Source organism: Ixodes scapularis, unplaced genomic scaffold, assembly GCF_016920785.2.
Source record: "Ixodes scapularis isolate PalLabHiFi unplaced genomic scaffold, ASM1692078v2 PGA_scaffold1__304_contigs__length_218370807, whole genome shotgun sequence".
NCBI classification, from domain to species: domain Eukaryota; kingdom Metazoa; phylum Arthropoda; class Arachnida; order Ixodida; family Ixodidae; genus Ixodes; species Ixodes scapularis.
The window spans coordinates 200,227,723-200,255,233 of record NW_024609846.1 but is presented as its reverse complement, the minus strand read 5'-3'; the positions used below and the strand labels follow the sequence as shown (position 1 = coordinate 200,255,233).

At 45.2% G+C, this 27,511-nt stretch overlaps 1 protein-coding gene across 1 annotated transcript in view; it reads left to right on the top strand.

Moving 5' to 3' along the window:
- The window catches only part of LOC8039543 (SEC14-like protein 2), a 97,842-nt gene extending 70,552 nt beyond the window's left edge, over window positions 1-27,290 (top strand). Inside the window, exons 11-13 of the mRNA XM_040223610.3 lie at window positions 5,450-5,556; window positions 23,040-23,388; window positions 26,349-27,290. Coding sequence (XP_040079544.1) covers window positions 5,450-5,556; window positions 23,040-23,388; window positions 26,349-26,431 — 539 coding nt within the window. The 3' untranslated portion in view covers window positions 26,432-27,290. The remainder of the gene's footprint in view (window positions 1-5,449; window positions 5,557-23,039; window positions 23,389-26,348) is intronic.
- The last annotated feature ends 221 nt before the right edge of the window (window positions 27,291-27,511 follow it).

The following is a 27,511-nucleotide window of genomic DNA, read 5'->3' as shown; positions in this document are numbered from 1 at the left end:
TGCGGATGCCGGTGACGTCATCAGTGATGATGACGATGACGATGTGGATGCCGGTGACGTCATCAGTGATGATGACGATGACGATGTGGATGCCGGTGACGTCATCAGTGATGATGACGATGACGATGTGGATGCCGGTGACGTCATCGGGGGGTCACGCGACATCGGCGGGGGTCACGTGACCTCGAGGAGGGGGTCACGTGACCTCGAGGAGGGGGTCACGTGACCTCAGGGGAGTCACGTGACTTCGTGGGGTCACGTGACCTCGGGTGGTCACGTGACCCCGGTGGGGGCTCGCGCGGTGCATTATGGGACATTTCCCATGATGCACCGCGCGGTTACGCTGACGGCGACGGCGACGGCGACGGCGACGGCGACGCCGCTCAAGCCGGAAACGGGCCCCTAAGAGGTGCGCTCTAAAAAGGAGTCCGGTTCCTGAGGTCAAACCTAGCGCCTTCGCGCGATAGCCAAGCACGGTAACCAATCGGCCACACTCGCGCTCGCTGGGCGACGCGCGTGGCAATAACTCTTATCTTGTTTCCTCCTCTTATTGGTACTGGGACATCTTCAAAGTATTTTGATCTCGCCTATGTTCCCTGCGGGTTGGTGAATCCCATGCCCGTGTTTGAATTCCTTCAAGGTATGTCACTATAAACCCATATTTATTTTTCGGATCCGCCCAAAACATGCACCGAAAAAACAATTATTGGTGAAGGAAAATAAATCTTGAAAACAGAAACTTTTAACTTAACCTCAACCCATATATGTTCTCAGCTATGTGTACGATATGTATTTATTTGTTTTGTATCTATATGGGTGTAAATAGTCGCTTTTTCGACTTGCCATTTTAACAGCGAGCTAGAACAACAGTTAAGGTGTTTGCCGCGTCAATGATCACCTTATTTTTCCTCACCATACACTGAATTGTGGCTATAAATGCGAACCGCCTTAAATATTAGACTGGTAAGTTAAATGACTATATAAAATCGACGTTGTACATTGCCTCCTCCAGTTCATGAGGAACTGTGTTTATTTATTCATTCAAGCATGCATTCTTTTGTTTATGAATACTATCGGCTCTGCTTGAAGGCCATTGCAGGATTGTTAAAACATATTCTCACACAAGTGCACTATTTTTTTTTATTCCGGCGCTAACTAAAGTATCACCGAAAGTTTCCCAAAAGGGACTTCATTTGGACACTCTCTCAAACAAGCTTCGTATTTTTGTAAAATTTAAAAACTAAAACAAAATTGTAAGACGTCTCCGAATTGCGCTATCAATGTTCCCCCATGATTTCCACAAGCTATTAAAACGGTACACAAAACGACCTGCACCCAACACTTGCTATTTCGCCTAGAAACGTTTTTTTTTCTCTCTCTCTCTCCACGACGCATATATAACACGTGTAGATTTAGCTAATATCTTCTGGTAAAGAAACACCGGTAGTTATTTTCCTTTCCCGAAGGGCGGCCTACATATCTTACATTCGCCCGGTCCAGTTTTTTAAAGAAAGCCTCGACGTCCTGCGATTGGCCTCGGCGCGACCCAGTTTATTTCTGGGCCATGCGCCAATGACATTGTTGACGAACGATAAGTTGCATATCGCCGCCGATGTGCAAGGACGGGCGACCACTGAGGCTCCGGTTGCACTGATGGGAAACTCCGGCCATTACACCAGCTTTAGATACCCATCTTTCAAATAAAACAAGGCCAATAAACAAAGCCGTTTAACACCAAGAACGACAGAGACAACAATCTAGTAAGATAAAACTGAATATTCAGTGCTTTGGTCGGTCATGGCCGCGGCGGTCATTTAAAAGGGATGAGGGTCGAAGCTGTACCGCTCGTGTTGGAACTTTTGCACTTGGATCAAGGGGAGTGGACGTTGAATGAACTTTGGCGTACGGAATTAGAGCGAAGCTTTTTTATTTCTATTGATTTTTTTTTTGTTACATGGTTCCCCAGGGGAATCACTTTCAGGAAGACTGCTTTTTTATTTTCTCTTGGTGAATCACAACATTCTGCTATCGTAAAACATGCAAAAATAACGCAGTCTTTGAGTACCGTGATCTCTCCTTAATATGGGTACCTCGGTTCCCCCCAAAAATTGTCCATCATAACGACGCAAAAATGCATGTAGTTTCCCAGTTTGTTCCCGAAAACCGTGTTCATATAGCGGGTGGGGTATCCATAATAACGGGGTCTATGTTATCAAAACGTCATTCCGCCCCGGAACAACCGCTCTAAAGCTGGGGATGTCGTCCGCATCGCCCGACTGAGACGCTACCACCGCCAAGTCCCCTCGCTGCTTGGGCGGCGGACCGGCCCTTCTTCAACGGGCAGATAGCTGTTAGGAAGGACGAAGTGAGGCTCGGCCAGAAAGGCATCCCGTACTGCAGCGGAAACGCTCGAGGTGTAATGGTTAAAAAGCGCAACAAGACGACGGACACAGAAGACACAGACTCAGCGTTACTTACTAGTGAACTTGATTTCCGCTGCAGCTTGGTATATATTACCGGCAACAACACAAACAAGTTAGGAAGATATCAGAATACACATCGTAAAAATCTTTAAAAAAACATAAAAAGGCTAAATTTCCTACATCATTCATCGGCACCCACCCGAAACTAGTCATGCTTGGCCAAGAAACTGCAATTCTTTTTTGGATAACGATAAAGAGCTAGGTGTGCTCGGACGGTTGCTCCAACTATCGTACTGGCGACACCATCACAGTCAATTTCTCTTCATTGTATTAAACCCATCTATTCATCGAGATCCTGACCACGTATATAGAGGGTGTTCTAGAAAAACGCAGGCCACATCGCTCGTGCAAAAACTAAGCATCGCACAGAAAAGAGGTTCATGACTATTTTTTTCTAAATAGGCCCAAGAACCTATTTAGAAAAAAACAAAAACGTTTAGAAAATGTCGTTTTTTGTTTTTAACAACGTAACATTTTGTTTGTTTATTATACGGCCCTAGTTTTAATTGAAAACTTTCTGAGCATCACCATTATCCCCTATATCAACAATTTTAAACAAGCATAAAGCATGCCGAGCATTTTGCCATGTTTTGAAAACCCCTTCAATTTTGACGCGTACTCTGGTTTCGGAATCTTATCCAAGCGCATCTTGGCGGTAGCTGTCCTGCCCTTCGACGGCCGAAGCACGGAATCAGGGCCAGACAATTGCCCAGTCTCGCCCGCCCGCCCGCCCCCCTTCTCGATGTCGTAAAAAACAAAGAAGCGTAGAGCGCGCGCGCAGCCAGGCGATAACGAACCCTCGCTTTTCGATGGAGCATGACATTGCAAGATAGGGAAGCGGGCGGGCGGGCGATACTGGCCGAAAATGAAGACTCGGATAGCAAGCGACTGCTAGATTAAGTAGCGCCGTTACCGCCTAACGTTGCATTGTCTCCACGTAGCAAAAATTCGTCATTTTTTTATGCGTGCGTAAAAAGACTATCACGTTTGAATTTAAAACATACTTTGCAGAAATACATTATTTTAATTGAAGTATAACAAAAAGCAAACAATGTACTATCGCGGACAATATGAGGTGAAACAGCGCTCCGAGAGGCGCACTGTACCACCTGCGCCGCCTGTCGCCTTGCTCCGCACACTTGGCGCACCCTGAGTGCGAGATAAATTCTCACTTGAGCTCGCGGCGCCACTGCACTCTTCCGGCCGTCTGCAAGCGAGACGGCTTGTGCGACAGCGGGCGTGTGTGTGGTAGGGCGGCGGGGATGGAACAAAATATTACACTTGTCGTCCCTCTTTTGTAATTGATTACTTTACTCTACCGCGCAGAATCCCATGGAAAAAAACGCTGACTGGTGAAGAAAAAATATTGAAGTGTCTTAAATTTCAGCTGCGATTATCGTTCTTGAAAGTCACACCAGAAGACGTGGCCTAGGTTGTTCTTGTTTGATTATAGGGGCATGCACAAGGTAGGACATAATAAAATGTAGGCCAAAATCTGTAAGCCGGAATTAGCCTGGCTCCAAGGTATTTACTTCTTTTTCTTTTTCATTCATCACATATGCTTAAAAAAATGGGAAGCATACATGCTACTAAGAAGGTTTTGTAACCTTGATTGCTTTGAAGAGGTTCAAAAAGATTTTTTTTTTGTATTACTGGGCCCACGTGTTTGTTTCCAACAAAACAAGTTGCTGACAAGACACCAGTTTTTTTTTGTTTACAAATTCCTAGTCTTAAGAAAGTGCAACAAACAGTCATATATTTGCTGGGAGGAGGAGATTCAAACTTAATCGAAAAAATATTTGCAGAGGAGAATGTCAGAAACAAAAAATTAATAGTCGGCGTGGAAGTTCAGCTGCACTATACAAGAAGATTGGGATCAAGGAGGCACTACACAAAAATATTCGTGGTTAACGGCGTCAAACTGCGTGTCGCAAACTTCGCGTCAAGCTTCGTTTCAGTCGGCAGAAGTCCGGTTCAGGGGGTCCTGGGGCGCAGTAAAACTTAGTAAATCATTTAGTGCCGCATAAATCTCCCATGACCCGCGACCTCGAGTCTCATCCTGTCTGGTAAGAAATCAAAAAGCGCGGCCACGAAGTCTGGCTCAGCCCCGAAGCCACTCCCCATTCACCTCTCATTGCTTTCCACAATTTGTGGGCAGTGGCGCGGTGGAGGAGACGCCGTGACATGGCTACTTTGATGCGCCTCCAAACGTTTTCGATGATATTCAGATCGGCTCCTTTTGGGGGCCAAGGCAGCTTCGTCAGGCACTGCCCCTCGAGGAGATACGAGCGTGACAACGCATTTTCCACTTTTGGCGCTTTCTTGAAATGCACTGAAATGCACGTCAGCTGAAAACGTGAACATCGGGCTACACGGCACACGCATCGTGATGGTGGTTCCGCCGACCAATATTTTCGCTAGCAGACGGCCGGAAGAGCGCAACGGCGCAGTGAGCGGAAGCGAGAATTTATCTCGGCCTCAGGGTGCGCCGTGTTTAGGGAGCGATGCGACAGGCGGCGCAGCTAGTACCGTGCACAGGCCGAAGCGGTGTTTGTCCGCGATAGTACCCTGATGGTTGGCGAGTGTCTTTGGGATATGGGTTTATCATTTACGAAGAAAACATCCATATTATGCAACGCCATTAGAAGTATCCAGTTTGTGCAGCTGTGTAATGTTAACGTTTAAAAATCAAGTGCCGGTCCTCTCTTAGGCTACGGTGCATAAGCCTATAATTTTTTGTGGACTTGGTGCTGTTTCCTGATCTTGGAATTTTTCGGTGTGAATGTAACTCAATAAAAAAAAAAGTTATCTCAAATTTCATCCTTCCCTCTTCTTAGAGAAAAAAAAATAAATAAATAAAACGCAGAATCCCATCGTTTCCCCGACCGCCAAGCTGAGCGCACAAGTTTGGACATATTGATATAATTTGCAAAAAAATAATATATTGTCTCTAATTTAAATTGTAGAAGGCTGGAAGGAGGACCTCCTGGCGGAAATCCCGGCGGACCAGCTGCCGGTGTTTTGGGGCGGTACCATGACTGACCCGGACGGCAACACAAGGTGCCCTTCAGTTGTGAGTATGAGTTATATGGAAGTACCGCCGCGGAAAATAGTAGGGGAAACACATTCCATTTTTCTCCACTTGTGCTCTGCACAAGCTCTATTATATGATAATGCAATTAACGCAACGTTGCAAGCGAGCTTGACAATTTGTCAAATAGCCTGAAGAATTGAACCTCAACTTCGCATTCCATCCCTAGTTCAGATCACAGCTCTCTCTTAAAAACTGGCAGGAGCGCCAATGGATCTTGAAAAACTGTTTCAGCGCATAGTGTTCGCAATACTACATATGGCTATCGTGGGTCAAATATCTCTTCAAGAGATATGTGATGTCCAACCGTTTTGGCACGTGCACACTTCAAGCACGAGTGTACGCGTCTGCAAGACTATCATAAGGGCTTTTTCTTATGGGCCAGGTGATGATAATTTACTGGTATATATTACCAAGATGGTCCACGACTAAGTAAAATGGACTGAAGACATGTAATGAAACAAATGAAAAGGTCATATTACTATAGGACGCAATGGCTCACCTTATAGTTAAAGCACAATGAACAACTCAAAAATGCGAAGGTAGCTCAACTGTCAAGAGTAGGAGACATGCGGAACACACCGTCATCATCATCATTTATTTTCCTTGAGGGCCCGTGGGGCATTATACAAGGGGGTGGCAATAGAACAAAAACAAATAGAACAGTAAACACAATTATAACACTGTAAGCTAGCTAGGTAGGTTAGATAAAGAGAGGGACGTTATATGGTCAGTAAGAGACGTTATATGATCAGTAGCTCATCATAACATGACGGATTGCAATGAGATAAAAAAGAGTAACAAAGCAGTACACGAAACAAAAAGACACCAACGCCTCATCACACCTCATAGTTATGGCCGGTATGTAGTGTAAGGCGTAGTAAAAATAGACAAAAGTGAGAAAGATATATTGTTTTATTCTTATTGGGAATTGAGAAAACAATTATATGAAAGTCTTTGACGCCTTGAAATTGCGGTCAGTACAACTGACTGGAGTAGAGTTAGTAGAACTAAAATATATTCATTGACAATAAAATGTCACAAATTTCTCATTTTACCCCATCACCCGGGGCAGAACGATACAGCTAGTAAGCTTTGGTAGATTTGAAGAATATTCCTTATGATCCTACGCAATCTTCATGATCCCCCACTTTGCACGCCGTGCATTTGGTCCACACAAAACCGGGCTCTGTTTCGCTTCATATTTTTTTGCACACCAGACACTGTCAGGCAGATTTGGCGCTTTTCGCACGGTTTGCAGAACGCTTTCACTTTACGACTTATTCAGTTAACGAACGGTCTCCATGCCATCTCCTTCGCTAAACAAGATTTTTTTGTTTTTTCTTTGCTGGTTGGAAAGTGTGATTGCAGCGCGAATAAACTGAAGCTGAATATCCACACTTTAAAGTACGTTGATCGTGTCATTTTCGCATCATGAAGCCTCTGACCATCCTAGACGATAAGGGAATAAAGAAAAGCTCGGGAGCAGGCACTTAGCCAAGGGGTGGGGGAGGGAGCATGGAACCCGGCTCCCCCCCCCCCCCCCCTCCAAAAAAAAAAAAAAAAAATAAAAAATATCCTTTCATTTTGTTGGGACCTTCTCTCCCCTTTCCTCTCATACAGCTTTTTGTCATGGATGGCATCCCCCCCCCCCCCCCCCCCCCCGGAAAAAAAAAAAAAAATCCTGGCTACGTGCCTTCTCGGCAGCAAATACTAAACCCTCCAAAACCCAGTATACTCCTGTTGATGGTGATATTGGCTCGTTTTGCCCCCTGCATTAACTCATATTAAAAAATTTTATCGCCATAACAACAAAACCTGGAGTGATAAAATTGTATTCACAGCTAGCGTGAGCTGCAAATAAAATAAGAACTTATATAGGTGCAGTAGGTGTTCTGAACTGGAGTGAACGTCTCGGAAAGAACGCAAGTGTAGAATTTCACAATTTGGCGGTTCCTCCACTCATAACAATAACTGTGCATGTTTCTTCGCTAGCGTCTTCTCAAGAAGCGCGGCAGATTTTACATGACGCAAAGCGGGGAAGTGCTGGCACATGTCGGCCAAGTATCAAGTTAATTACATTGCAAGATTCGAATACAGGTGGCGCTATAGTAACGATGATGCATTCTGCCCCGTGTCTCATTTTACCCCGCCTTACTCTAAACGCCGGTACTCATGGTCTATCGAGCAACGCTCATTGTTATCATTCGTCTGATTACCGACAAATGCCGTGGTCAGTTGCTGTTGGAATGGGCCGCCCATTTTCGAAGAGCAGACTGTCCAATCTAGAGCGCCTCAATGGCTTTCTGTTTAAGGTTCGTTTCGGTATCGGGTCGTTTGTAGTACCCGATGCCGATAGCACGCGCTCACAGGGAAAATGCAAAGAAATCGCCGGAAACAAAATGTCGCCGTGGCACAGTCAGCGCCATAAGCGCGTGCAGGGGCACGCTCTTTCACGTGCTTCAGAACAAAAAATAAAAATAAGCGTTCGAAACAAAATGCCGAGATGTCATCACCCCAAGCAAAGAAAACATGAAGGCCTCCTAGTCCAATCACTTGCAAGTTGAGAAGGTAAGGGAGGAACTTGAGCTGTCTGGCCTCTAGCGCGAGCTTCGCACCTCCGACAACGCTTAGGAGTCTCGTGCACCTCGAGTACAGTGTACTAGAATACTCGGGTAGTGTTGGGACCGGAGGGGCTCGCCTGAAGCGCGTGGTATTGATCGTGAAACGTGTCGTGTCCGGCGCCTTATCCAGAAGGTGTGCGCATGCGCGGCTGCACGCGCGAAAATATGAATCTTTGGTGCCGCTTTGGTGAAGTGCACATAGGATTTCCGATACAGCTACGACCTGCCAGCGGTCGTACCGCGGCATCAATTACGCTGCGGCACGATCGTTAGCAACATGGTGCTTCAATGCATGTATTGGACGGTACAAGCTACATTACCCTTCCTTTACATAAAAACAATTGCGACTTTAAAGAAGCGGTTTCGGTTTGTCGGATATATGAGCATTTTAAATGAAATGCCCATTTCCTTGGTCGCAAAGGCCAAACATTCGATATTTGAAAGGGATATCTAAAACTCAGAAGCAGTGTTTTTTTACTATCTTAATTTATAATGCAACGAAACGGTACCTACTAAAGTCCGAGATTGTTTTAGTATATTTTTAATACCCCAGGTTAACTTCGCTGTCTTCTTTTCTGTTCGTCTTCTTTTTCTTGACCTTAATCAGCTCGCTTTACTTGCCACTCATTCTTGTGTTCATTTATGCGACGAACCACCCAAGCGACGGTCGCAAAGGGGTGAGAATCTTCTATTTCTTCATGGCTGCCTCGACCATCCAATGACCACGGGCTTATAAGCCGTGACAATTTTTATCACCCGTTTTAACATTGCACTTCAGTCCAAGAACTGAGGCAACGTGGGCTGAACAAGTACTGCTTTATAAGATTCAAAGAAAACAAGCAACTATTTCACATCATTTTGAGCAGAGAACATGAGCACACGTCGATCAGGCAAGGAAAAAGTTGTAATAGTTTACAGCACGACATTGAAATAATGGTTAAAATGTGCAGCGCATACATGGTTACAATATGCAGCGCATTATCCTCTTGAGGGTAAACCACCTGAAACTTACACGCTCATAACAATACATTTAACCGACAGCTGATTCCTAACAACCAGATAAGTCTCGCCTGAGCTGGGTCTTCAAAGAACCACAGGGGATACGCCCCCTGTGTTTCCACAGGGGGCGTATCTGGTTCACGCAAACATACACGGTGTTTTTGTTTTATTCTTTACAGCTATTTACATATTTTACAAAAAAAAGGATGTGGCAGATATGTGGAGACCGTCCTTCGGCTCGGTGGACAATAAATGGGTGAATAACCGTTGCAATGTTTAATAATTAACCAAAATCTGTTAGTTAACTTTGTTTATTAACGGCTTAATTGGCCACGGTGCAATTGCAGTTTACCATGAGTCATTATTAAAGGCAAGCACAATTTTGACAATTCTCGAAAAGGCAACGAGGTTCGCGAAATTTATCGTAAAAGTTTGCCTTTCTTCGCTTGATTCCGAAACCGCGTTGTGAAAATAATACGTAGAATAGTGACTTAGTCGTCTTGATGTGTGGCGCCGGCGAGGCCACCGAAGACACGCTTTCGAGTTAGTGACGAGGGTACAGAAACAACCTGTGTCATTCTTCTACGCGTCAATAACCTCATTCGCGCTCTCAGAGCGCGGTTTTTTAATTAAACGAAAAAAGGCAAAATTTTAGCGATGAATATCTCAGGAAAGAACGAGCGGGTTGGTAGAGATAATAAAGCTTGAGGAGGAAAACAAGAAGGGACGGACAAACACAACAAAAACGAGCGCCTTGTTGCTTTCGCTCAAAGTTCGTTGCTTGTTCGCGAACTTTCTAAATTGGGTTGGCCTTTAATAATGACTCCCTCTAAAGCTGCAATTGCAACATGGCCCATTAAACCGTTCATTAACCCTTTGCCTGCCGCAAGAATTAAAAAAAAATTGAAGATACCGATTTTTTTTTATGTGCCCTATAAAAAAACAAAAAAACTGTGTTTTACCTTGTGTTGTACCGCAGGAAAGGCTACATGCGCGTTCTCCTTGCTCTAGGACACATCTCGGCGGCACAAGCTCTTGTGCACTAAAAGCAGCTGCCAAGGCTATTAGCTCGCGCTTCTAGCCTTCGCTGCGGTACAACATAAGGTGAAACGGAGCGTACAAAATCGTGGTACCGACACGTGCATCGCTCAAAGTGAAAAAAAGAAAAAAAAAGCGGGCTGTGCTATTTTTTCTGGATCACTCGACTACAGCGCCGCCACGAACTGTCAATACACGCGCCCTCACGAGCTCCCGTTGCCAAGCCCCTCCGGTCCCAACACTACCCAAGTATTCTAGTACGCTGTACCTCGAGCGCCCAGGCAATGCTCGGGCATAGCCTCCTCTATACTCACAAAGGCTGGCAGTTCGACGACAGAGCCACAGAGTGCCGGGTCGCAGAATTGGAGCGCGAGGATCTGGTAGCACAGAGCATCAAAGAGCCACTTCTAGGGGATCCTGGACGTCAGCGCACAGGGTTTGCAGTGGCGAGGACCCGAAACACACTTGTTCGCTCGGGAGAAGTGTGTCTTCGCGTCTCGCCGCAGCGCGGTACCAGTCACGGGGCTCTCCTCTAGTTTGTTGTCTGCCGCATCCAACTTTTCCATTTCGGCGGCCGCTTCTCGTGGCGATCTGCCAGGCTTTGTCAGTATATAGGAGGCTATGGCTCGGTGGAAGGCATGGAGCGCCTACTGGAGTCCGCTCGTTCCATAGGCTTATTATAATGTGCGCTAAAGGTTTGACTGGCGCAAGTGTCTATATAATTTCCGGGATGAAAATTAAAGCAGACAGCTACCAGTCTGCTTTTGCGGTGCTCCTGCGCATTCATGTAGAAAAACGGGCGTGCATTTTGTTTCTTCCCCGGAAAATAACACAGATGACTTCTGTCATTGGGGTTGTACCGAATAGTATGTACTTTTATTAACATTGCAAAGATTGTAATTGCTTTAGCTACAGCATTTTGTTTAGAAGTGAACGGTTTTAAACTTCGCTATATTTCGGGCCCAAACCTTCGTTCCATAGCAGGTATGTAAAAACGAGCGACGATTCCAGGCAAAATAACAACCGAAAGCAATGTGCAGAAAGCTCAAGTCAACTTCCGGGCAGATGTTATGTAAAACGACGTTAACGGGCAAACGTAGTGTGTTGAAGTCTCTCCAGCATTCCTGGGATGCACGCCCTGTCACTAAACAAATGGCCGCGTCGAGCATCTTTACAAGCGGTTAAAAAGCAGTGAAAACGTAAAAACGAAAGTTATTTGGGCAATGAAAGTCTGTTTTTTTATTATTATTTCCTATGCCGGGGAGCTTTTATCGGGCACCTGGTCTCTGGTTCTCCTAATATTCAAAGATTTTGAGCGGGCGGGTCATGTTTTGAATGCAGAACAATAATTTTCGCACATATTCATTAGCAGAAAGAATAAACTGTATTTATTTATTGCGAAACGAATTTCATTACGTGGCCTTCAATTAATTTTGATCATCTGCGTTCACAAGGAGCTACTAATCCAGTGTTACTGCGTAGTTTTTGCCTTGTCTCTTGGTTTTCGAAACGTCCTTAGTTTGTTCGGCACGTATATCCCCATGCTGGAAAGCGTCAACGCCTTGTTCGCGCTAACAGTTCCCGACAGTGCACACAAATACACGTACGAAGCCGTTTTAGCACCGTTTGTAATGCCATGAACCTGAAATAAGGAGTTTGTCAATGACCAATTATTCCGTCTGCGTGTCTGAGAAATAATCCAATCTACCTAAAAGCACGAATTATTTGTGAAACGTTCTCTTATAATCAAGCGCAGGAAAAAAATGCGCTCGCTTTTCACATAGAGAAGCATAAGGGTGATTTCAGATAAGATCGACCAAAGAGTGGCTGGTCGATATTTTTAAATCAACTGATATTTTTATATGCCATTGTCTATTGTCCGGTATAAACGAATCCACATTTAGTTTTGACCAGAAAAAAAATTTTGGTGCAGGAAAAATCGTAAGGCATGAAGAGGCGGAAAGTTGCATTAACGTGCAATTGGGGGGGGGGGGGGGCATGTTTGAAAGTGAATAACTAAAACGATAAAAATAGTAAAATTCTAATACTTTTTAGAAACAAACTATGGGTACAGCTTGATTGTGGTATGTAATAATTATAATTTATGTAAATTATATTTATTTCTATAAAAATTGCCAAACATGCCTGTTCGAACTACAAAAGGCAAAATTCGGAGGCCTGTATTTCATGAAATAAATTTATCGCCATCATACGCATTTCAGATAGTATTCTACTTATATATGTATATTATATAAAAAAATATATGGAGAATCTGAGTAATACGATAGTCGGTATATATTTAGGCAAACATGGGGAAAAAATCAAACCACGTAAAATTCGGATGGGAATAGAAAAGAAACAAAAAAAAAACACCTTCGATTTTCTTTTTTAGATTTGGGTACCCTGTCATGCTCTATTTCGGCAATAATTTGTATTAAAAACATGTTGGATTATTTGAATGAGAAGGAAAACACAACTCCTCAAAGTAGGGTCTTTTTTCAAAGCCTACACGTAGCAATGCCCTATACGAGAAGTGACTCTGAGTTCCAGTTTCAGGAAACTAACACACATCTTTTATATATTTTTACGCAGATGCGGTCTCTGACCACTAGAGCAATCGGTCACACAGTAAAAGTGAGGCGAAACTATATACAGCATTTTACATACAGCGTACAAAGAGGTATCATATTAGAGACTAGTGATTCGAGAAAAGATGATGCAGTGAAGTTTTGCATTCTAGTATGTTTTATATTTATAATAAAAAAACAACTTTACCTCCACATACAAAACTAAAACTAGAATACTAAAATTGTTTAGGTTAGTTATGTATTTCCGGGGACAAACCATTTCAGGTGACGGGTGCCACCGCGCCGGACTGTATAAGAGCTTCGATACTCTCGGTGTATGAATGCATCATGGCAAGCCGAGATATATCATCCTACGCGAAAATAACGTTTCGTGATTCTCACATGGTGATCAGATAAATATTATAAGTTATTACCAGGTAAAACAGTAGGATAAATACCCCGCGAAGAAAACTGAGATAAATAAGATGTCCCTGCATTCAAAATGACGAGTCCTTGGGGAATCAAGTTCGGCACTTTACGTTACGGCTTTCCTTGATGTACCCAGTAAATAAAGTTTCTTCTAACCAGATCCGACTGTCGGTGCTACATATAGGTCACCAGTTCCTTACGTTGATCACTTGCACGGCCGCCACGCGTGCCAAGACTGAATGCCTCGAAAAACGCGCACCGTCAACCGCTCTTCTTTTTTTTTTTTTCTTTTTTGTGTTGACAATACCGAACAATTTTATTTTAGTCCAGATACACAAGACGCACCCAGTTTCTCGGATAGAACGCTCACCGTTGTCCTGGCCGTCTGAATTGCTGCGTTTATTGAACGTTCTCTCAGGTTGTTCAGCGTGGCCTGGTGCTTCACGAGTCCGCCAACTCCGTCGCATTCATTTTCTATGTCCAGTTGCAGAAAATAACCTCTGGGCTTGGGGGCGATCATTCTGTGCAAACTGGTGAAGCTGGTAGCGATTCTTAAAATGACTGGCGGCCCCGTCACGTACATGCATTACGTGCGAGTATACCGCAACGTTGTCTTTAACCCACTCTTTCACTTTTTCTAGAGCCAAGCACCTGTGAGCGCAGGCGTCACACAGGTCCTCACTGATGATAGCAAAGCTGTTGGTAGATTTTCTTGTTGTCACTACACATGTAACTATCGTAACTTTTTTTTCAGTGGTAAGCTTGAACTTTGTCAGGAAGCGCGATGGTCCAGTTTTCAGCAAAGTCAAAATGAAAGACAGTGCTCCCGTGTTGCATGCACTGCTTTTCATTGTAGATCGTTTTACCTCGCGTTTGTCGGATAAGGTTGTGAAATATCCAACTTTAAACCGTTACCTGAACGACTTTTGGGAAATTCTCAGGGTCCAATGCTTTTTTTCGCAAATTCGCCGGACTCCCATGTTGTAAGCACAATCTCTTCATCCTCTGGGATATGAAGTTCCTCGAGTGTAAGAGACGGGTGTTTTGGGCTCTGATCACAGTCTCCTTGAAGGCACAGTTCTGTTGCTGGGTCGCACAGAAATGCTGAGTTCATTTCGCCAGTGTTGAATGTTCAGCCTGTAACGTTCTCTACAGCGGCAATACGAAGGTAATAATTGACGCAGCGCACACAAAGGCACACTTCTTGGTGAGGGATTTATTTGACCCATCTAGGGCGCAAGGAATCAAATTTCGTGAGCCCAACGCCGGAATCAGGATGCTTGCTTTTTTATAAGCGAAAGGCCACTCGAATTGAGAGTGGCTGGAAGCGCTTCGGCAGGAGCGTTTTTTCCCCGTCGAGCATGACAGAGATGACGTCCTTCTGGTTGGGACCTTGGCGCGAACATTGTAGCTCGTCTTTCGTGAAGTGCTCTAGGGCAGCAGACCGGTTCGCAGGGCACACCTTGCATTTTGTATAAAAATGCGGCTGATACCACACGCCGTGCTTTTCCTTACCTAGAGCGTAAACACTTTCGCCATGTTAACCTTTCCTAGGTTAAATGGCGACAGTGTTTACGCTCTCTTGTATTTAGGCGGGGCTCGAGTATTTGGGGGTTCTGCTGTCTGTCGGTGTCTCTCTTTGTGCCTGATATTATCGCCCGAGACGCCAGCGAGTGGGATGGCGAAAGGCAGAACCGCTTAGTAAACATATGGTGGCTAGAGAGTTGGGTGTGTCGAGCGGCGGCCGCCGCGCGGCACCGAAAGGGAAATCTGCCGCCAGGAGGCGCCTCGGTAGGCCTGTATGCTATCCGACCGCGGCGTCAGTGGCGTTTTGGCTGCGCTGGGGCCGAAATGCGCTGGGTGCAGACCTTTTCGCGGCCACTTGTCGGCTCTGTTTTTTTTACAAAATTAATTGGTGTGGCATAATGAAACTCTGATAAACCTGGATTCGATAGTCGACCCGATTTTGGAGCGTCGACGAAGCTAAATGCGCACTTGAAGTCGTTCTCTTCTCACCGCAACGCTCTCGGGGTAATGTAATATAAAAAATTAAAAAAATGGGACAATTTTTTTTTTTTAATTTTCTCTTGTGTATTATGTTTTCGAAATACGTGAAACGTCCGCCGAGGTATCAGCAGCCGTGACGAAATTTGGCGTTGCAAGCCGCTGTGTCACGTTTATCAAATGAATCGACGCTGAACGGCGCAGGCACTTTAACATTAAAACATGTGTGAAGACGCTGAATACTTCTGGAGCAATTCCCCTGTGATTCAAGAGCAGACATGTCTGGCGAGAAACAACGCGAAAATTTGTCATGACACAAAGCAAACAATGCTTTTTTGGCACTTTACACGTTTATGCAATGTGGAAAACTAGCAATGAAATACAAAATCGATTTTAAAGAAAGTGAGCGAAGTAACATATTATACATCATAGGGTGTTTATTTATAACAAAAATCGGCGGATGTTTATTGGCGTTTATTTATTTCACCAATACCGGTGCTTTTTGGTGAATTCTCTCACGCATACTCTAAAAACGGGGATTGCGAATGGAAACCACCGCTGAAGACGAAAAATAGTCTAAATTTTATTTACGTCTTTTACACAACCTCTTTCACACAGGATTATTGTTGTATATGCATGCATACATTCCTAGGCTCGTATCTGTCACTGACGCCCGCTCCTTCCTGGTGACGACGCGATAGGCGAGCTTCATAAAGTCGTGTTGAAAAATGCATGCTGAACCGAAATTCGGATTTCATAAAATAAGGCTGCAGACAGCGTTCGGTAAAATACACCTAAAAGATACTTCAAGTAATTAAAGTACAAAGTAAATAAGACGTGATGTACTTTAAGTAAATTTGTGTTAAATACACTGGGAACAACGTACTTGAAGTAAAGTACTATAAGTACAATGCACTTTTCAAGGTAAAGTACGACTATTTTAACACAATCTTTCATGATGCCCTTTCATTCCCCTATACAGTGATTTTTTTTTTTTAATTGGTCTGCATTGCCCTGGGTAATCAAGGGTGCATGACCTCAAAAACAGCGGCGAATATTTGATAAAGTCAAGTAGCCACAGAGTAGTTTTCTTTTTCAGAAATGGAGCCAAATTCAGAAGACCCTCTTCTGAATTTGGCGCCCCTTGCATTGGATTGTTGCACCCAAAGGGGTTAAATGTAATAGGGCGGAGCATGACGTCAGCCCCATAGCTCTCATAGAAAAATGTCCTCTCCTTAATAAATAAAAAAAAAAAAAGAAATGCGTGTGCAAGCGAGCTGGTGATAATTAATAATAACGTGACACCTGAGATTTGGGTGCGAAAAAAAAATTAAGGAACTTTCAAATACAAGGAAAAGACAAAAGAGAATGTCTTGAAACATTGTGACGCCCTCCTATGTTGTCTTCTACTTCGACATGAAAATTAAATTTTTTCGCACCACATGCAGTCTCAGGTGCTACATTATGATTAATTTTGCTCTCCTGATATCCTTGCTTGCGCTGTCGGACAGAGAAGTAGCGAGAGTTTAAAAAGCTACGGGAACGCCGCCCCCAAACAAGCGGAGCGATGCGTCGTCTGCTCACGTTTCTGGTGAGAGTAGAATATCCCTCCCAGTATTTCTTCGGCGTTGACAAAGCGTCATTTCGTGATACAAATTGAACAAAACCAATTTGGGGAATGTGCTTTGAAGTCGGGAATTGTACTTTCCTCGGAAAGTAGCACAAAAAATGTTTTAAGTTAAAGTACTGTACAAGTACATACTCAGAGAATGTACTTCAAGTAAAGTACAAGTTTCCCAAATCTAATTTAAGTACAATGTACTTAAAGTACTTCTTAACACTGGCCGCAGACGTGCTCAGCAGGACGCTACGAGCCCCAAAGCATCACTCATACAGCATTATCTCAAAGGGATCGAGCGATATTTAAGAGAAGTATCGCTCGATGTACCGCTCGTCGAAGTGAAGTGCGCACACCACAGAGGTTTCCTGAAGATGCGTGTATCCCCTCGAAATATTCCTGTCCCACTGAGAAAAGAGGACTGGGCCCTTCGGGACGATGAACAACGTGTGTTTCTCTTTTGCAGACCTGTAGCCTGTCGTGCATCCTGGAACGAAGCAGTGCTTCGCTCTCTGCTTTTTCTTTACGCCGGAGGTTGACGGGGCAATGCCCATGGTCTTCACGTGTCACCTGACGGACGGGCATGCAGGAACGGTTGAAATAAACTCACACAAGCGCTAAAGAACAGAAGAAAGCGGGCGTGAACTCGTCGCTACCCGCCTTGCCGCACGGAAATCCCTGCGCCAGCTGCGCGCGCCTAGCATACAGGCTGATTAGAGCGCCCCTGACGGTGATTTCCCAAACCGGCCGCGGCGATGCATGGGAGAGCCGGCGCGCTCGACACACCCAACTCTCTAGCCACCCTAGTAAACAGGCATCGGCGGCCATATTTTGCTGGTTCAAGCGAACCCCCTCATCCTTGACAGCGAGCAGGGAAATGTGAAAAGAGATTGTATTTGATGTTTCGTCAGAGCTAGCGACGAGTGTCGCCTGCTACTTCCGTCAACTATTGCGCCATAATCGTAATCTTCGCGTGGAAATGATTGTTGCTAGCCACAGAACACTATCATGCAGAAAGAGAATGCTTGAATATGTTTTTAGCCTAGATATAGGTCAGGGATATATATAACAGACAGAGAGATGGAGATAAAGGGGAAGAGAGAGATGCATATAGTGGTCGTGGGAAAATAAAGTAAACAAAGTTCCCAGTGGCCAATGGCTACAGGATCTTTCCTCGGATCATTAGTTCGTAATATGATAGCTCTTTGTACACAGTAGTTTCTCCTCACGTTTACTGTCTGAGCGATTGCTATAGTTATCAATGGCCTCATATGAATAAAAATATATAAAAGCTGTGTGTTAGTTTTATGAAAATGAAACTCAGAGTCGGCTCTCATATAGGGCATTGCTACGTGTAGGCTTTGAAAAAGGGCCCTACTTTGGGAAGTTGTGTTTTCCTTCTCAATCAAATAATGCCACATGTTTTCAATAGAAACGAATGCCGAAATAGAGTATGACAGGATACCCACATTTAAAAAAAAATGGAAGGTAGTGTCTTTTTTTATTTGAATCGGAATTTTTCGTGGTTTGATATTTTCCCCATGCTTGCCTTAATATATACCGACTATCGTATCACTCAGATACCCCATATATTTTTTTTAAATAATAGCCATATATTAGTAAAATGGTATCTGAAATGTATATGATGGCAATTAAATTATTTAATTAGGTACAGGCCTCCCAATTCTGCTATTTGTCGTTCGGGCAGGCATGTTTGGCAAATTTAAAAAAAAATAGATATAATTTGTATAAATATAATTACCATATATTACAAGCAAGCTGTACCCGTAGTTAGTTTTTTAAAAAGTATTAGAATTTTTCTCATTTTATCGTTTTAGTTATTCCCCTTCAAACATGCCCCCTCCATCAGTGCATGTAAATACAACTTTCCACCTCTTCATGCCTTACGATTTTTCCTGTCCCTAAATTTTTTTTAAACTAAGCGTGGATTCGTTTATACCAGTCACTAGGCAGTAGGATATAAAAAAAAAACAGTTGATTTCAAATTATCGACCAGCCACCCTTTGGTCGATCTTATCTGAAATCACCCATAATTGGAAGTCAATTTCCGACTGGTTGCTGTATGCTTCAATTTGAGACAGCACACTAGCGCCAGTTGAACCTCTAGCGTGCATTCAAATAACTCTGTGAGTTGTTCGAAAGACGCGTCCCGCCCTTCTCAGTCAGTGGTACGACGCTCGACGTACCTTAAAGGGAAACTTAAGCGGTTCTGTATTTGAGGAAAAACACTTAAATCGTCTTTATTTGGCCTCTAGGATCACGAATATCAAACTTATTTTTTTCAATTTTATGCACGGCGGCAACAGAAAATAATTTTTGAAGTACCGCCGAAGCCCGTATTTCTCTGGACGTGACGTCATATTAGAATTTTCCGAAATCTTCGCTGTCGCGCACCTTCAGCGCCTATCAAAGCTATGCGCCTGCACTCTTGCTGTTTTCAAAAAGGTCAGAAAGAAACGTCACGGCTGGTATCAGTGCGAGGAAATACACCTGGTAAGCTTGTAGTTGCACGCGCTCCCACACGAGCAACACGCGCTTGGTGGCCCAAAGATCCCAGTAATGGAATATCCACACGAGGGAGAAATCCGTCCCTTTCCTTTGCGGAGCGCGCATCACGTGAGACATACGTCATCCCTTTTTGACGCCTCGCGGCGCCGTTCTCCTCCGTGGCGGAGGCGCGGAGGAGAACGGTGCCGCGAGGCGTCAAAAAGGGATGACGTATGTCTCACGTGATGCGCGCTCCGCAAAGGAAAGGGACGGATTTCTCCCTCGTATGGATACCACAACATAAGGGAAAAATCCGCCCCTTTCCTCGGCGGAGCGCGCGTCACGTGAGACATACGTCATCCCTTTTTGATGCCTCGCGGCGCCGTCCTCCTTCGTGGCGGAGGCGCGGAGGCTTCGTACTGTTAGCACGAAAGCTCCGCAAGTGTGCGGCGGAGCCGAGGACGGAGTTTCCCGGGTTGTTGACGTCACGACATCCGTCCGCGGAGTTCTCCTTCGTGTGGATACCGCTTATGACGGCAGTACTGGAAGGAGGTTGTTCGTGCTTCCTCGCGTTTAGTTATATCTTGGGGCAAGACGAACGCGATATTCAGATTCACGGGATAAAAATACGTCAAAATTTACCTCAATCCTTTTCCTTTCTTTTTTTCTCAGGGAGTTTAGCTTTCCTTTAAAGTGGCCATGAACCGATTTTTATACTTTAGCTAAATGCTACTCAGAATCACTCCATAACGCTAATAACCCAAAAAGCTTGCCTTAGTTTTTTCTCTCTGAGCAATTGCAGTCGGCAAATAAATTCCAGAATTATGAGCATCGTTTCTCCCCAACTCGGAGCGAGAACAAGCGGTCACGTGGCCTGGTCCCTATCTTATGCCGCCAACGTTAATCATAGCCACGCGCTTGGGTCGGCAAAGTACAAAACGCGTGCTGAGCTCCAGGCATTGTTAGAGTTAAGCTATTGTCATCACCGCAGTGCTTGAACACGAGCCACTATACCGAGTCTCTGCCGAGGCAATGAAGGCCCGTTCACGCAGTTGCGTTCGGAGCGACCACTATGCTTACGAACGAATGCAACCGCTGCGACTTCAACGACAGCTGTACGCGACGTGTACACACACATGCAACCGCATGCAACCACACGAATCAACAGCCAATGAGAAACGAGCTTCAGCTCTTGCTCCTAGCCAATAGGAAGCAACCCAGCTACGCTTAAAACATGGCGGACGGTTTCCTGCCCGACGCGAGGTCCTCAACAGGATGGTCCTCAGACTCCTCACCGGAGCAGCCGGAGGTTTCGGCTACGGCGTACAGTCACGAAGATCTGCTGTGCGCCTACAATAGCTTTGTAAAGTCTGGTTCAGACATCTGACACGAACCCGTTATCCAGGACTGCGTCCGTTGTGACCGGAACGACCGCTCTGCGCCGCGCTTCCACTCCTGCAACCCTGCAGCCTGCAACAAGCGCAGCGCGTCGGCAGCACGGCGACCGCCTCTCCGCCGCCGTCAGCTGTTTCAGCGGTGCCTCTAAAAAGAAGGGGACGCGCTGCCACTCACTTGCGTAGCAGAAAACAGACAGACAATCTTCTATGACCACAAACCTTATTTTTTTTTATTTCTCAGGATACGCTTGCAGGCTAGTGCATTAAAAAAAAAAAAAAGATGCAGTACGCCGTCTTGCACGATCACGACTTTTAATACACGACTTTGCCAACAGTACAAATCTCGCCACACGCCTTTTCTACGATTATAAAAGGCAAGGTAATCTTAGCAGCGATAGAGCAACGTAGAAATATAATTCTGTGATCTGATAGACGTTGCGAGCGAGACGTTGCGAACGTTCAGGATTGCTAACACTAATCGCCTTTCTCGGGTGATGAAAACGCGTGAAAAGTCGCTACCTTTATACGGTACGCACCAGAAATACCTTGAACTTGAGCACACGCATGGAATGCGCCACAAAAGCAATCCGGGTGATGTTCGAGGACACAAATGCTAAGAAAGCACCACTGTAGTCGAAGTAAAGAAACACGACGGCTCGGGCGTTTCTGCTGTCTTGAGAGTGCCGCCACGAGATCGCCGCACGAGTAGGTAGATCGTTCCTTTTAGTACGTGCTGGGTTATCATAGCTAGGGTGCCTTCATGTGCACTTTGCTTGGGGTGATGACATCTGGCCATTTTGTTTCTAACGCTTATTTTTATTTTTTGTTCTGAAGCGCGTGAAAGAGCGTGTCCCTGCACGCGCTCGTGGCGCTGACTGCGCTACGGCGCCATTTTGTTTCCTGCAATTTCTTTGTATTTTTCCAGTGAGCGCGTGCTGTCGGCATCGGGTACTACAAACGATGGCATCACCCTAAACAGAAGAACATTGAGGCACTCTAATCATAGCGACACACTACAGAAATTCACAGTCAAGCCTAGCGCGTTTACGCGGAACGATGAGCTTTCACCACGCCGTCCACAGCGACGATCACCACCGACGCCATGTTTTCAGACAGAATGAGCCTGGCACGACCGGTATGCAACGCGCTCGACCAAGCTCTCCTCGACCTGTGATTGGTCTGTCGCTCCCGTCCTTCCCGAACGTAACGAAAAAGTTCAGCCCGGCTCATTTCCTTGCGTTGCGAACGAACACGAACGATACGACCGTATGGCGCTTCGTAGCTATGGTAACTCGTCGTTCCAACCGCATTCGTTCGTAAGCGTAGTGGTCGCTCCGAACGCAACTGTGTGAACGGGCCTTGGTTGTTACGAGCCGAAGTCGAGTCCCTCACGCAGTTCTCGTGTCCAGTCTATAAGCCGCGCTCGACTGTTGTCAGGCGGGTGGTTTTGACCCCACAATTACGTCATCGAGCTTTGCGAAGGCAAGACTGAAAGAAATAGACCCCTTTTATCTTGGCAATTTCACCGCGACCAAGAGGCTTTTAAATTAGTAACGGTACGTGCGAGTATTCCTGGGTCAGACGTGGACCAGTACCCCTCTGTAAAATCATGAACATTCCAACCCGATATCGTTTCAGGACCCCCTTAAATTATAGAAACACGCCGTCGAGCCAGTAATGCCCTTTCACACTACAATCTTAGTTGCTATTCTTGTGTGCGATATGTACGGCCTTCACAAAATCAAGCTGAAAGAGTATTTATTATGCAGAAACAGGCCACTTGAGTTGTGGGAAGAGAAAGACGCTGTCCCAGAAGTAAAATAAATCAGCAGCTCCGTCAGGCAGTGCTTCTCGAGGAGATACGAGCGTGACAACGCATCTTTCACTTCGACGCCTTCTTGAAATGCACTGAAATGCATGCTAGCTGAAAACGTGAACACTGGGCTGCACGGGACACGTATCGTGATGGTGGTTCCGTCGGCAAATATTTTCGCTATAGCAGACGGCCCGGAAGAGCGCAACGGCGCAGTGAGCGCGAGCGAGAATCTATCTCGACCTCAGGGTGCGCCGTGTTTGCGAAACGATGCTACAGGTGGCGCAGGTAGTACCGTGCACAGGCTGAAGCGCAGTTTCAGCTCATATTGTCCGCGATATTACGTTCCATTCTAAGGTTGCTAGTCTTAGCAGCCTATGAATGTAAGCTGGTTCTGAGCCTGCGCTGCCGACAGCTGTATGGTGTCCGGCGCAATGAGAGATGTTGATGATGAATTAACCGTTTCAGGTTGTAGACGGCGGTGAGGTGCCCCAAAAGTACTACCGGTCCTTCAGTAAGCCTTCAGGGGGCTGCATCACGGCGTTCCAGGAGGACGTCGGCCACGGGACCCTTTCCGCATTCGTAGTGGTGGACCGACAGAGCTCTCTGGACGTTCCGGTTAAGGTGGACAAGGAGGGAAGTCAGCTGACCTGGGAGTTCTTCGGTGAGGACGTCATCTTCGGCGTCTTCTACCAAGAAGAAGATGCTGGAGAACAGGTCAACGACAACGTCACGGAAGTTGTGAAGCCTTCGAGGATCAAAGGACTTGGGAAGGTTGCCGAGACGGGAATCGTCACATGTTCGAAGACTGGAACTTGTAAGTACTTTTGGTTAGTGGCACGGAGGGTTGTAAAGTACCTTGGTACAAGTAAATGTAAATCGGTAACTACGTAATTTTGTTGTACCGAGGAAGAAACCTAGGTACATTTATTTACCTGTATCTGTGCTTGTATATTATGTACTTTTACCAGTAACTGCTAACTTGTTGAAGTTCCTTTTTCAGGTACTTGTTGTTCGCTGTGGCCAAAATATAAGAAGGGCTGGGAAGTATTTACGCCCTAAGCCGGAGCTGAGGGGCACATTTATTTAGAGATAAAGAACATCCAGATTAATTCATAGTAACCCTGAGACGTAGGAAAAAAAAAAACGGGCAGAACAACTTTTTTTTTTTTTTTATTTTCCTACGTCTCAGGGTTACTATGGATATCATTCACCAGCTCGCCTGCACTTTTTACCTTTCTTCGGAGATTAATTCAGGTGGTCTTATTTGCTTGCCGTGCCCGCAGAATTACCACGTTAATTTCTAGAGCATGTGAGGGCATATGATCGTCGACTGCGCGCTGCGTTTTAGGTACTACTGAAAGGAAGTAACGAAATGCGTCCCTCACTACTCGCAACAAATAAACGTGATGCTTTACCGCCCCCACGTGACCTCAAAATAAATAAAACAAGGTTCGGATAACAACAAAAAGGCATGCACATTCCTTTGGCATTACTGTGATAGTGCAATAATGTATTACCGCCTCAATAGCGTGTTCACGACCTTCTACTCGTTTTAGAGCGCAGCTCTTAGGCGCCCGTTTCCCGCTTGAGCGGCGTCGGCGTAACCGCGCGGTGCATCATGGGAAATGTCCCGTAATGCACCGCGCGGCACCCTCGTGGCGTCACAAAAGTCTCGCGCGGTGCATTATGGGAAATTTCCCATGATGCATCGAGCGGAGAGGAGGAGGAGGTAGTGGAGAATGGGGGGAGGAGAAGGGGAGGGGGAGGGAGAGGATGGGGGAAGGGAAGAGGAGGAGTTAGGATGAGGGATGAGGAGGAGGAGAGGAGGGGAGGAGCTTGAAGGATGAGGGGAGGAGGAGAAGAGGAGGACGAGGAGGAGAAAGAGGAGGGAGGAGGGGAGGAGGAGGAGGAGGAGTAGCAGGGAGGATGAGGAAGTGAGGAGGGGGGAGGAGCGGTATACCCTCCCCTCAGTACCCTTCCCTCATTTTCCTCAAGAGCTGCGGTCTAATTCGGCATTGCAGGGTGTTGTAAATACCTTTCATATTTTTCTTTCAAGCCTGTACAAACCCTGCTTAGGTATATTCTTCGTTGATTGTCTTGATACGTAGCTCAGGTTCTTTTTAGATAAATAACTGTAACTGCATCTTAGGTACATTTCTGAGGTACCGTTTACAGCACTGGTGGCACACCAAGAACAGCACGACGCCTCGCTGAGCTTTTTTAACTCCGTAATATTGGATGTTCCGCACTGGTGATACCTCGATAGTGCGTGCACAACCCGAACTGACAAGTGAGGGAAGCAGTGATCACGATTATCACGGTTGATGTATGAAAAAGAATATTTTTTTTTATATATTCAGCGTTTTTCTTAGAGACAGATTTTGTGGCAATTTAGTCGCAGCTATTAGCCCCGCATGCTCATAAATCTAAAACGGCACAAGTTAGTGATTCACCTGTACTGCGTCTCAGTTCAGGGGATCCGTTCAGTGGATGTATTAGCTGTTACAATTCTCATTGGTAATGAAGGACATTCAAGGCGTGCTAAGTTTTTCTAATTTAACACAAATACCTCTTTACTCGAATATTTCTTTCACAACTTGTTTCATTCACCCGCATTTTTTTAACAGAAATGAAGCAAACGCGACCAATACGACCGTCTTGGTAATTTCCATTTTTCTTAAAAAAAACTAAACTATTTGAAGAAAAAACACTTAAATATTTTTTACTTGGCCTTCAGGGTTACGAATATCTAAATTATATTTCAGATTGATGCGTCAAGTAGCCACAACAGAGCTTACAAAATAGTGCCAAAGCCCCCCCCCCGCCCCCCCCCCCCCCCCCCCCCCCACCCGTCGCGATCGGTGCGAGGAGGGAATCATGTGACGTATTATAAATGCTGAGATCTGAAGATGTCCGCTCTTTCCGCAAGCCTTACTCGATCTGAAAAAGGCGCTGCACGCCTTTCTTAAGAAGCGGCAAGGCAGGCCTTGGGTAGAACGTCCCAACCAGGAGTTGGTTTTTCGGTGTTTTCCGCGACTATTGATACGTTCGGGTGAAATGCTCGGGATATTCACAGGACAAAAATGCGCTAGAATTCATCTCGATCTCGTTTTTTTTTTTTCCAAGAACATTTTCAGCTTCCCTTTAGGACCACTTTCAGCACTAACGGCAACATTGTAGAGCATTAGAAAACGGTCATCTCTGGTAGAAACGGATACGAGATTGATGCATTTGAACCAAAAATCTTTTTGTCTTAACCCCAAGGCTGCAAAACCTTGTCTTCAAAATATTTGCAGCTATAGCCCATCCAATTAATCGCCTTCTGCGAGCTACCGTGGAATGGGTTCTCGGTATGCGCAGTCTCTCTATTTGGCGTAATGAAACACCACGCATGCCTACACAATCCAGTTACTAGTCATTTGTTTACGTACGTAGATACGAATGTAATTCTGATCGAAAATTTTAGACAAATAATATACTCGTGTATTGGGCGACACAACCAACTAAAATGCATCTGTGTTCAAAAATTCCTGACAAAAAAGAAACGTATTTTAACGACAGAAACAAATACACCCGAGGAACATTAGCTGGGTAATAAGCGCTGGATTGGGGTACGGAAGCGAGAGGGATTACGTAAGCGCCCGGGTCATTGCCTACGACCGATCGAAGTAGAACTATTATGTTTGATGTTACGAGCGTGTTATATCCCTTCGTTAAAAAATGTGATATTTAGCGGTGATATTTTCTCGTGTTTTCCCACTCTTGTCTTCGCAGATTTGCTGAGGTTCGACAACAGCTTTAGCTGGCTCACATCCAAGAAAATAAGCTACTGTGTGAGACTCACAGGCCCTTCTTGATGCCACGCAACAAGGACGACGGGGCATCTTGTGTTTTGAACATTATACCAAGTTTTCGCTGCGCCACGTGACACTGAGGACCATTGACACCAACGTCACGTGATGCTACGAGTGTGATTGACATGAATCACTGACTCGGGCGCGACGCAGGGTACTTCGACGACGTTCAACGAGACTCGTATTTTGAGAGATTCTTCATTGCCGGCGTCTATGCCGGGACCTCTTTACAAACGAAGTTTGTTTATAAGAGGACTTTTGATTACACATTTACTTAACTTGACTACTGGGCTTTTTTTTTCCGAATTTTGTCTCCCATAATGCTCGCAGCTTTAATTTCCTCATCCGCAAAATAAATATAATTATAAAAAAACAAATTACATTTTCTTTATGTCCTTAGAGCAAACAAAACAAGAAGACCTGCGATACGCTGCGACGTTTTGCTTTGATTGAGGCTTTAGTGGAATGCTGCAATAAAAGTTAACGACTTTTACATCTTGGTAAGTATAGCGCAAATGCTTACGTTTAGCAACGGCCAGTTGAGGCAATTGGCGGTTGCACTCACTGCTTCTGTAAACCCAGTGACAGCGGAAGTTTGTGCCATGAGCAGCTCACTGCTACTGTTGCCAAGTGTTCTCTGATGCAGTTGTTATTTGGACGGAAAAAAGTGGTACTCTGCGAAAGAGACAATGCACCCTTAGAAAAAACCTGTGGGGCTTTTCTATTGAAAGGTTGGTGAGAAGAGGCATCAGAGGATATAAAATGTAATTAGCTTTTCATTTGACTTTGTCTCTTTTCTGTTAACTTTCTTTTGAATGTGCCCACTTTTGAAAAGAAAATAAACAGGCTTTCTGTCGCCGGCTAGATGCTTTTTCTGTAGCTTTCCAATTGAAAAGCTACCGGGACGCGAGAGCGACACTGTGAAGTGCTTTGTCAAAATAAGGGCTTGCCAGAGTGTGTACTAGCTCGCATTTGTCGCCTTTGACTGCGCTGTCACACTCGCAAGCTTTCGGCAACACCTTCAGAACGTTCGGATTCTTCAAGATGCCACAATATTACGAATATACCACAACGATGCCTGGT